Source organism: Gymnoscopelus braueri (assembly GCF_963280865.1).
Source record: "Gymnoscopelus braueri genome assembly, chromosome: 1".
NCBI lineage: Eukaryota > Metazoa > Chordata > Actinopteri > Myctophiformes > Myctophidae > Gymnoscopelus > Gymnoscopelus braueri.
This window is the reverse complement of record NC_137603.1, coordinates 4,229,115-4,241,165: the sequence shown is the minus strand read 5'-3', so window position 1 is coordinate 4,241,165 and position 12,051 is coordinate 4,229,115. Positions and strand designations below refer to the sequence as shown.

The window sequence follows — 12,051 nt, the reverse complement described above, 5'->3', positions numbered from 1 at the left end:
AGGCCTTTACTCCGCTCACACTCATTTCTACATAATAATCTGCTATGAATAGTCCGAGTGTAATTTAGCATGACGTTGTTATGTTGAATGCCTTTCCACCATTTAGCCTGCTGGCTCTGGAGTAGATCCCCGGGCAGGCAGACAGGCAGTTGATTCTAGTTCTCTCAGTCGGTCCTGGTCATTCTGAAGGGCTCGTTCACTGTGTTTACATACTGTACATGCACTGTGTTTACATACTGTACATGCACTGTGTTTACATACTGTACATGACACTGTGTTTACATACTGTACATGAACTGTGTTTACATACTGTACATGACACTGTGTTTACATACTGTACATGCACTGTGTTTACATACTGTACATGCACTGTGTTTACATACTGTACATGCACTGTGTTTACATACTGTACATGCACTGTGTTTACATACTGTACATGCACTGTGTTTACATACTGTACATGCACTGTGTTTACATACTGTACATGCACTGTGTTTACATACTGTACATGCACTGTGTTTACATACTGTAACATGAACTGTGTTTACATACTGTAACATGAACTGTAGTATCCTGGTTACTCCCGTCCCACCACTGTTGGCACGATATGCTGATTTCACAAATGTCATGAAATGGCCAAATAGTACAGATTAGTAGGACTGCATACCGTGCACCGACTGCACGTCAAATAATTATAACTTAATGCATAAAGACCGGGAACGCATCTGTGTCATTTTAGGATTTCTTTGGCTATTCAAAAATAGCAGATATACAAGCTCATAGCGCACGCTTGTAGATCTGTATTATTTTTTTTTTATCTTTAGATATTTTGCAAATATTTAAATATATATATTATTTTAAACAAACATTTTGACTCAAATCTTTGCTTCTGTTGGTCCCTGGAAGAAAATATTTTGAGATGGGGGGCTGCGGCCAAATACATATCATTTTTGTTGTTTGGTTACTATATCAGTGCTGCTCCAACTTATTCCATGTCAAGGACCCCCAAAATGATATTTTGGACGCGGACCCCCATCTCAAAATATTTTGTTCCAGGGACCCCCAGAAGCAAATATTGGAGTTAAAATGTTCAGTTAAAAAATATATATATATACATATATATATATACATATATATTCAAAGGTTTGCACAAATTGTCAAGATTTTTAAAAAAAATAGCAGATCTACAAGCTCATAGTCCCGCGCTATGAGCTTGTAGATCTGCTATTTTTTTTCATAGCCACATAAATGTAAAATGACACGTTTGCGTTCTCTGATTGAATGGGTTAATAGACTCAAGCAGACAACAAACTCTACTTTTGGAAAAAGGAGGGATTTTCCAACCACAAAGCAGAGGCTTTGGGCTCATGATGGCGATACCATCTAAGAGCTGTGTCGATCGTGTCATGGACACATCTAAGGTCCACTAGGGTCTGGCCCGTCCGTTTGCTACAGTTTAAACCATTATTTACACTGTGAATTGTACATAAAATAGAGGAGCATTACTGACACACGCCTCTATATGCAAACTCCGTAGCTATAGACCATAGACTGACAACTGTAGGTGACTTTTCCAGAAGGTGGCATAAACATTGGTAGCAGTAACTTACATTTCCTGTTCCGGGTCATGTTTTCATGTAGCTTCGATAGCTTTGCTCAGCAGCAGATTTGAACCAGAAACACAGGACATCTTCTCATGTGTTTTCGGTTCAAATCTGTTGCTGAGCCAATTAAAAATAATGAAGCTATAAAAAAATGAAAGGGAAGCAGCCTTTTCCAGGTCAGAGCAGAAGTAGCCTATGATGCCACCTTCTGGAAAAGCAAACTCTACTTATGCACAGAGCCTGTAATGAAATGACTATGTGCATTGTAATATTACTGATCAAAAAAGTCAGCCTTTCTTGTAGAAGTTAAGGTGGAAATTTGACTCCTGGACAAAGCACATGTACTGTATATACTGGGGGATTTATAGTAACCATAGAAACATTGAACGTGTTACCAGATTGTTGCCTGTCTAAATCACAGTACTTTGTCAGTGTCCTGTTAAACCAGGGGTGATGCAACATTGATAATGTAGAGGGCCACTATAATTCCACACACTCACTCCACAGGGCCACATTGCACCTCTTATCTCCGTATTTTAACTTTTTTTTTTGCCATTCTATGTCACGCAAAAGTAGCAAAAAATTGCCGATCTACAGCCTTTTGAACTTCTAGATCTGCTATTTTTGCTATTTTTTGCTATTAACCTGCGGGCCGAATTAAGTGAAGGTGAGGGCCGCGTGTGGCCCCCGGGCCACCAGTTGCCCATGTATGTGTTAAACTTACTGTATCTGACATTTAATCTAATCCTGTCATCCTGTCATCCTGTCCATCTCATCCCTCTTGTACACGTCCCCTCCTGTCCATCCTGTCTGTCTGTCTGTCTGTCCATCCTGTCTGTCTGTCCAACCCCCTTGTGTCGTCCAACCCCCTTGTGTCGTCGTCGTCCCCCCCCAGGCACCAGGCTCTCCCCAGGGGTCGGTGGCGGTGGCGGGCGGTGAGGTGGCTCTGAGTGAAGCGGCGGAGCGTCTGGCTCAGACGGAGCTGCTGGTGACTCAGCTGAAGGAGATGATCAGAGAGAGAGACGCAGCGCTGAGAACCAAGGATGACCAGTTCAAGGTGAGGACACCTTCTGATAGATGGATAGATTATAGATTATAGATTATACATTTATAGATAGACGTTCAGAGAGAGAGACAATGCGCTGCGCTCCAAGGATGACCAGTTCAAGGTGAGGCCACCTGGCTCGCTGCGGCGCCACCTTCTGGTTGGCAGGTTCAAGATTTTCCCCCAAAAATAGCAGATCTAGCTTGTAGATCTGCTATTTTTTAATAGCCAAGAAATCTTAAAATGACACAGATGTGTTCCGGGTCTTAATGGATTAATGGTTAGCACTGTTGCCTCACAGCGAGTAGGTCCCGGGTTTGAACTGGGTTTCATAAAGGCTGTACTGTTGAACAGCACAGCTGTGTACTTGATGTTGTGTGGTGTGTGTGTGTGCTCTAGTTGAGTGGTTCTCAAAGTGGGGTCCCGTCCGGGGAACCCCTATCTGAGACCCCTGAGGGTCTTTAACCCATTTAGACCTGTTACACCTATATTGTTTGATTGATTGATTGAGTACTTCATTTAGAAGATTGCAGAGAAAAAGCACATGGAAGTACAGTTTACAATACAAGGTCGGCTAAAATGGATCGCTCATAAAAAAACGCAATGGCTTGTTTCAAATGACATTCCCACGTACTCAATTCATGGAGACATTAAAAAACAGACAGATATACACTACTATACAGAACATCATATGAACATTTTAACTCATTTTCTGCCAAAAATGTTTATAAACGTTTTTGGCAAAAAACTTAATTTTTAGGTTTTTCCGTTTTTCCCGTCACAAAGAACCAGGAGATAGCATTTTCCAAAAAGTTGCTTCTCCATTCACTTCTATGTTAAAAAATAAACGGACCAAAAAATAACATTTTTCTAAGTACTAGCTTAGAAAAGACTGGCAGAGGCTACAGACTGTTCTAGAGAAACTCTGGCAGTTTAAGAGTTAAAAGGGGGGGGGGGGGGGTGGTCTAGGTTATGACTTTGACAGGGGCCAGATTAGAATTACAGCCTCCTGAAGGTGATTCTTTAGGGCAGTTTTGAAAGTCAGTAGGGTTTTACACTCCTTTACTCCTTTTGGTACAGTAGGGCATTCCACATGTTTGTTGCATAGCAGGAGCATGAGTTCATCCCCTTGTCTGTGCCAAATCTGGGTTGGACATGATCAGTGGAGCTGCCTCTGGTGTTGTGATCGTGGACTTGGTTTACGTTTTTAGACGGGTACGTGGGGATCCCAATGCTGTGGTGCATCTTGTAGACCAGGGGTCAGTTGCACCACCGGCTCACACTAAGTTCAAACTTAGCCTAGTTATAGCTTAACCCATTCAATCCGGGGACGCATCTCTGTCATTTTTAGATTTCTTTGGCTATTCAAAAATAGCAGATCTACAAGCTCATGGCGCGGCACCGAGTGCCGCGCCATGAGCTTGTAGATATGCTATTTTTTTTTAATCGTGAAAATGTGTGCAAAACTTTGAATATATATATATATATATATATATATATATATATAACTCAAATCTTTGCTTCTGGGGGTCCCTGGAAGAAAAATATGTTACAAATGTTATTTTTTTTAAATACATATATATTTTAATATTTGCACAAATGTTCACGATTTTTCCAAAAATAGCAGATCTACAAGCTCATAGCACGGCACTCGGTGCCGCGCTATGAGCTTGTAGATCTGCTATTTTTGAATAGCCAAATAAATCTAAAAATGACACAGATACTTCCCTGGTCTAAATGTTTTTTTTTTAAAGCCATTTAAGCAATAACTAGGCTAAGTTTGAACTTATAGTGTGAGGTGGTGCAACTGGCCCCTGGCCCATCGCAAGTTGATCTCTGTCCTCTTGTACTCTGTCCTCTACCCTGAGCCATCATCCAACCCTAGCAAAATGAGCAGGTGGGTTAGATGGGCTGTGTGTTTAAGGCCAAGAAGTAGCCTTACTAGTTTGTTTTGGGATGTCTGGAGTCTTTATTTTTTAAGGCCTTAGTGGCTTGTCATACTTTTCAAGCTGGGAACACCTCTGTGTCATTTTAGTTTGTTGCTATATATCACAGCAGAAACCTCATGTGTTTTTTTCGTATAGTAACACCCTACTTGATCATACTACGCCATCACACAAAAGCATACAAAAGTAGCAGATCCACAAGCTCCAAGGGCTTGTGGATCTGCTACTGTTGCACATTTTTTTATTTGGATCCTGAAAAGTCACATTTTTGGACATTTCAGGTTTGAGAAACACTGTCCTAGATGTAGAAGGAGTGATGTGAAGGTTTTGAACAGCTACTTGTCTTGGTGTTGCATGATGAATTGAGCACAAAGGACCCCGATGGAAACAAGCCATAGTGCTTTCTTGGGTTTAAAATCCTCTTAGCAGACCTTGTACTGAACTGGACTTCCCTGTGCTTGTCTTAGCAAACTGTTAATAAAGTATTCAATCAATCAATCAATCAATCCATCCATCAATCAATAGGTGGAGAAGGAGAGCTGTGACGCCAAGCTCTCCAAGCTCCGTCTGCAGAACAAGGCCAAGGTGACGTCCCTCACCGTCCAACTGGAGGAGCTGAGGAAACAGCAGGGAGGCCAGGACACCCCCACCCACACTAGAAAGGTCCTTACATACACCCCCACCCACACTAGAAAGGTCCTTACATACACCCCCACCCACACTAGAAAGGTCCTTATATACACCCCCACCCACACTAGAAAGGTCCTTATATACACCCCCACCCACACTAGAAAGGTCCTTATATACACCCCCACCCACACTAGAAAGGTCCTTACATACACCCCCACCCACACTAGAAAGGTCCTTACATACACCCACACCCACACTAGAAAGGTACAAATATACACCCCCACCCACACTAGAAAGGTCCTTACATACACCCCCACCCACACTAGAAAGGTACAAATATACACCCCCACCCACACTAGAAAGGTCCTTACATACACCCCCACCCACACTAGAAAGGTCCTTACATACACCCCCACCCACACTAGAAAGGTCCTTACATACACCCCCACCCACACTAGAAAGGTCCTTACATACACCCCCACCCACACTAGAAAGGTCCTTACATACACCCCCACCCACACTAGAAAGGTCCTTATATACACCCCCACCCACACTAGAAAGGTCCTTATATACACCCCCACCCACACTAGAAAGGTCCTTATATACACCCCCACCCACACTAGAAAGGTCCTTACATACACCCCCACCCACACTAGAAAGGTCCTTACATACACCCACACCCACACTAGAAAGGTACAAATATACACCCCCACCCACACTAGAAAGGTCCTTATATACACCCCCACCCACACTAGAAAGGTACATACCTACACCCCCACCCACACTAGAAAGGTCCTTACATACACCCCCACCCACACTAGAAAGGTCCTTACATACACCCCCACCCACACTAGAAAGGTAGATGCATATATATAGCAGTATAGTGGCTCAGAGCTTCTGCCATGATGACCATAAAGCCTAATATCTCCTCCGGGCCAAGGGGGGAATTCCCCTTTAGACTAGTGGTTAAAGGGCAACACCACTTAGGTAGAGGTTTGGGTTGTGTGGTTACCTTGCCATGATGTAACTCCACAGGTCGACACAACATCTAAAATAATTGCTCCATTGATTCAAAATTGATAATTCAAAATTATGCTCCTCATTGACATACAATGTACAGTGACACAGATCTCAAAGTCACTATTTCAGCATGTAAACAAACACAAACAAAGCTGATTCAGACCAAACCCACCAAACCCAGTACTGTTTTTTTTCCCAGCTTTGTTTACGTTCGTTTACATGCTAAAAGAGTGACTTTGAGAGCAGTTTTTGCATATTTTGAATCATCAATTTCTAATCAATGGAGCAATTATTTTGATTTCTTGTCCACCTTTGGAGTAGAGCTCTTCACGGGTAAAAAATAAAAACGGTCCGGAACCGAAATGGAAATGTGAAACCTGATCCAATTCCGACCCGTTCCGAGATTTTCTTCAAATAACAAAACCAAACCCGAGTGGACCTGTGACAGTTTCGTCCGATTCGTAAGATTTGTTATTGGCTTTTCATGCAGGAGACGCGTGTTTGAATCCTGGGCATTTCACATGTATACATACACACACACACACATACATATGCATTCACTCCCCAGTGTCCCTACATACGATACGGTACTGTGTCTGTGACATCCGTTGAACACGTGTTGTCGTGTGTGGCCTCCCTCCTCCAGGGGGCAGCAGATGGAGGCGATCAGGCCAGTCGAGGGAAGATCGTCCTGCTGAAGAAGAAGGTGTTGGAGCTGGAGCAGGAGCTGGCTCACAGAGAAGAAGAACTGGAGGCCAAGGTACGCTATCTGCAGCACATGGGGGGATGGAATCCCCTATTCCATTCAATGCGGGAACACATCTGTGTCATTTTAGCCTGGAATCCAGACTGATTCGCATCGTTCGGCGGATTTTTCTTTCTCACTTGGCTACTCAGTCTGACCAGAGTCCTACATATATATATTTGACTTCCAAACGTCACCAATCACTTAGGCAAGTCAGGAAGTGACTCCAGTTTTACATAGGCCTGTCACACTTATTACATAATCGCCTTATCGCAATTGTTTGTGATAATCGCGATTACTGTGCATAATCGTCATAATCGTTTCCATGTTGAAAAAAAATCTTATATATTCAAAATATTTTCAAAAATCGTGGAAATAGCAGATCTACAAGCTCAAGCTTGTAGATCGGCTATTTCCACTAATGTCTTTTCTGAAAGTATGAAGTTATTAAATATGTCAGTCATTCTTTTTTGTTTAGAACTTTGACTTTTTTTGGTCAAACAGATGCGTTCCCGGTTTTAATGGGTTAAATGTTAACCCATGTCAGCCCTCCATAGCAAACAGGCTTTGATCCCGTAACAAAGGTCACTTTTGCTTTATGTAAATATCTCAATACTATTTGTGTGCCTTGTACTGTATATATGTACCTTTTTATACATTTAACCCATTCAATCCGGGAACACACAACTGTGTCGTTTTAGATTCTTTAGCTATTATTCTTTAACCATTATGTTATACTTTGGGCTATTACAAAATAGCAGATCTACAAGCTCATAGTGCGGCACCAAGTTATGAGCGCTATGAGCATGTAGATATGCTATTTTTGGGGGGAAAATGATAATAAAAAAATATATCTTTGAATACTTTTTTTCCCCTTTTAAAGGGAACATTTAACTCAAATCTTTGCTTCTGGGGGATTCTACAAATGTCTTCTAAATCATAACAGTTTTTTGATAAAACAACTTATGTTCCTATAATATCAGTGGTTCTCAAACTTTTTCATGTCAAGGACCCCCAAAATTATATGTATTTGTCCGCGGACCCCCATCTCAAAATATTTTATTCCAGGGACCCCTAAAAGCAAAGATTTGAGTTAAAAATGTATGTATATATATATTCAAAGATTTGCACACATTTTCACAATTTCTTCTTTCCCTCAAAAATAGCAGATCTACAAGCTCATAGCGTGGCACTCGGTGCCGCGCTATGAGCTTGTAGATCTGCTATTTTTGAATAGCCAAATAAATCTAAAATGACACAGATGCGTTCCAGGATTGAATGGGTTAATGCATATTTTCATATTTTCATTTTATTTTCATTCTTCATAGGAAAGAAGCTTTGCACAAACTAAATCCACCCATTCTTTTATACATGGTGTAAAACCTGTGACGTGACTTTGAACAACAACAAGGCTAAAGGCTAAAATATTCATTGACTTATATGAGTTTCCTCATTCATAGATGTCAGCCTGTTAAAAAAGCCATTCAGTGCTCAATAAGAATAGCAGCTCATCCGTGGGGAAGGTCATATATTTAGCTGTGAGCTGGCTGCTCTTTGGTTGTTCTGTGAGTCAGCTGATATGAATAAGGAGTCGGTGGACATGTGCCCTCAGCAGGAATGCATGGAATGGGCTAGTAGAACATTATGGTCACTGAACAACAGGTAGTTAGTTGTTCTAAATGACTTCCTCCACACTGGAGATTTTATGGTGTTTTCTAGCCTGCAGAATTCCCCCAGGAATACCTTGATAAACACAGACAGGACCTGCAATTTTTATTGTGTCTGTTACAGTAACTTTTATAGAAATCATTTATTTTTACATTTCAGTCAAACAATGTGGGTGAATCACAGTGTCAGTTTTGTTGCTACCAGTTCCCTCTCTCTCTACCTTGTCTCTGAACCGTGGCAGGCCACGGTAGAGATCTCACGTTTCTGATGTAGTATATATTTATTGACAGATGTGTACGGTACATATATTCAGAGACCCATTGCAGAAATGTACATGTATCTAAGCTTAAAGGGATATTTCACTTTAAAACAAATGTGGGTAATTTTATAATCTACTCAGGCTTTTGTGAGCACCCCAGACAGTTTTTAAGTTGCTCGGTTCAGTATTTAGATAGTCATTTTATCAGACACGCCCCCTTCCTATAGAAACCCATTGTAACTTCAAACTCCATTTTAATCATTTTAATGTTAGATTCATCAAAAACACCCGTCCTTGGTTCTGGTGACTCATACTGTCCTCCTAATGTGTGATGGGACCGTGTTTTTTCAATAGGATTTTTCATTTATTTTTAAATGTATTTTTGGAAAATGAAAATAATTAAATACAATAAAAAAAATAAAAAATAAAGTAATTGAAAAAACACGGCCCCCTCACGGGCAGTATCAGTCACCAGAACCAAGGACGGGTGTTTTCAATGAATCTAACATGGTTAAAATGGAGTTTGAAGTTACTATGGGTTTGTATAGGAAGGAGGGCGTGTCTGATAAAATGAATATCAAATATCTAAATACTGAATCAAGCAACTTAAAAACTGTGCTGGGTGTTCACAAAAGCCTGAGTAGACGATAAAATGACCCAAACTAATTTTGAAAGTGAAATATCCCTTTAACTATTTACAATTTAGGCATTTAGCAGGCACTCTTAATCCAGAGCGACTTAATAAGGAAAACACGAGGTAATACTTCAAATGCATATAAATAGTAATCTAGGATCATAGGTAAACCAAGAACCTATCATCAGTCTAAACAGTAGAATATATTAAACAAATACAAATCTGTACATTGAAACTATACACACTATAGGATGCCAGGTCTACAAATGACCTGGCATCTGTCTACATAACATGCATCTATATTACATTTAGCCTGCAAAATGATGTGTCTTTGTTTAGTTACTGTGAGAAAAAAAACATTATTCATTGAAAACGTTGAGGAAGGATTTATCCTCCAGGTATTAATAATACAAGGTTTTTATTTTTAATGTAACTCTCAGAGGAAGGAGGTGGAGTCCCAGCGGCAGCGTGGGGAGGAGATGGACGCCATGTTGGCGGAGAGGGACAGGAAGCTGTCGGAGAAGGAGGACTACATCATCCACCTGCAGACCGCCGTGGCAGGAGACCACCAGCCCCCCGTCAGCCCCCCCGCACCACAGCAACAGGTCAGAAACACTGTTCATTTCATAGCTCCCATCGGAACCCCTCCCTCCGTTACCGCTCCGAGATGAGGTTCCACGCAGCTCGGTGCCTGTTGGGCAGGACATATTAGAATATTTTCCACTATGCATGATTCTTGTCCTTTTCTGCACATCGTATCCAAAAAGTAAAGGTTTTCTGCACTGCTCTCAGATGTTTTAACTTCTAGCGGAAAAGAAAAATCTACCTGACGGGTTGAAACAAGCGTTTAAATCGCTTAAAATGTCAGCCTGTGGCCAGTCAACCCCCGTCGGCATGCACAGTACTGCTCCCGTAAGACTGCATTGGGAAAACATGGCCACAGGCTGACATTTTAAGCGATTTAAACGCTTATTTCAACCCGTCAGTTATATTTTTCTCTGTGTGGAACCTCATCTCGGAGCGGTAGCGGAGGGAGAGGTTCTAAATGGGGCTGTTCATTTCATAGACTAAAACTATGATGAAAGCAACTACCTTTTTTTTCACTGACGCGCACCACATGTTGCTCAAATGCGGAAGACTTGAGCACCGAGCAGCACTAGGGTTTCAAACGGTAGACGTACGCGCAGTGGCGTTTTAAAGGCGGAAGTCTTCCAATCCCAGATTTGACCACCAGGTGACGGCAGCTTCACTGTTATACTGCGGTTCTGGGGGCTTGGTCCTAGAGCCTGAAAAAAGGCTCTGAGAATAGTGCTCCGGAAATGTCACTGCAAATCTTAACCCCAGGACACTTGAATAACCTGTTAAGACCGAGAACGCATCTGTGTCATTTTAAGATTTCTTTGGCTGTTCAAAAATAGAAGATCTACAAGCTTGTAGATCTGCTATAAAAAAAAAAAGTGAAAATATGTGCAAATCTTTGAATATTTTTATATTTATATGTTTAACTAAAATCTTTGCTTCTGGGGGTCCCTGTCCTCAGACAAATACATGTCATTTTGGCGGTCCTTGACATGAAACCAGAACCACGGATATTATAGCAACATGTGTTCTTTTAAAAAAACCTGTTAGGATTTAGAAGACATTTGTCTTCCCAGAAGCAAAGATTTGAAAAAAAATAAAAAAAATCACGATATAGATATATAGAGATAGAGATGTAGATCTGCTATTGTTTTAATAGGCCAAAGTATAAAATAACGTCTAAAAATTAAATAAAGGAGCTACAAATCTAAAATGAAACAGTACAAAGTCCCGGATTGAATGGGTTAATGTCTCTCTGTCCCCATCCTTGATGAATGTCCCCCCTCTGTGTCTCCATCCATCCATCCATCCATCCATCCATCCATCCATCCATCCATCCATCCCTCCCTCCATCCAGGTGGACAGCGGGGACGGTGGCTCCGTGCCGGACCTCCAGGTTGTGGTCCTGAACCTGACCAAGAAGGTGGGGGAGGCGGAGGAGCGCTACAGCCTCCTGCAGGAGCAGACGGACAGCCTGAAGGCCCTGCTGCTCACAGAGAAGGAGCAGTACACGGAGAAGGAGAACATGTACAAGCAGAACGTACGTTCCATCAGATACACAATGCACACTGAAGTTAGTCATGTACACCATAGATATAGAAACCTAGATACCTCATTGGCCTCTGCAGTTCATTGGAGCGACCTGTATCACAATACAAGGCTCTGGCGGCGGCCATATTGACTCAAAGTGACTACTGGCCAATCACAGCGTGTTGACTTCTGGCCAATCACAGCGCGTCTAACTGACTTTTGCTGCGCGGCTGCCTCTTACGAAAAGACCCGGTCCGCACCTGCTTCTGATTGGCCTACCGAATGTAAAATGGCGCCCGAAATACATCTGCCTCAGACTACGTCTACTTTTATATGTACATGATGTACACGGTCCAAACTTTGTGAACATCTGGTTTGCCCTGGAAACCGA

At 41.8% G+C, this 12,051-nt stretch overlaps 1 protein-coding gene across 4 annotated transcripts in view; it reads left to right on the top strand.

Moving 5' to 3' along the window:
- The window catches only part of LOC308089937 (uncharacterized protein), an 82,502-nt gene that overhangs the window by 4,879 nt on the left and 65,572 nt on the right, over positions 1–12,051 (top strand). For all 4 annotated transcript variants that reach the window (XM_080434909.1, XM_080434910.1, XM_080434908.1 and 1 more), the window contains exons 3-7: positions 2,500–2,661; positions 5,121–5,258; positions 6,892–7,005; positions 9,992–10,156; positions 11,488–11,670. In XM_080434909.1, coding sequence (XP_080291035.1) covers positions 2,500–2,661; positions 5,121–5,258; positions 6,892–7,005; positions 9,992–10,156; positions 11,488–11,670 — 762 coding nt within the window. The remainder of the gene's footprint in view (positions 1–2,499; positions 2,662–5,120; positions 5,259–6,891; positions 7,006–9,991; positions 10,157–11,487; positions 11,671–12,051) is intronic.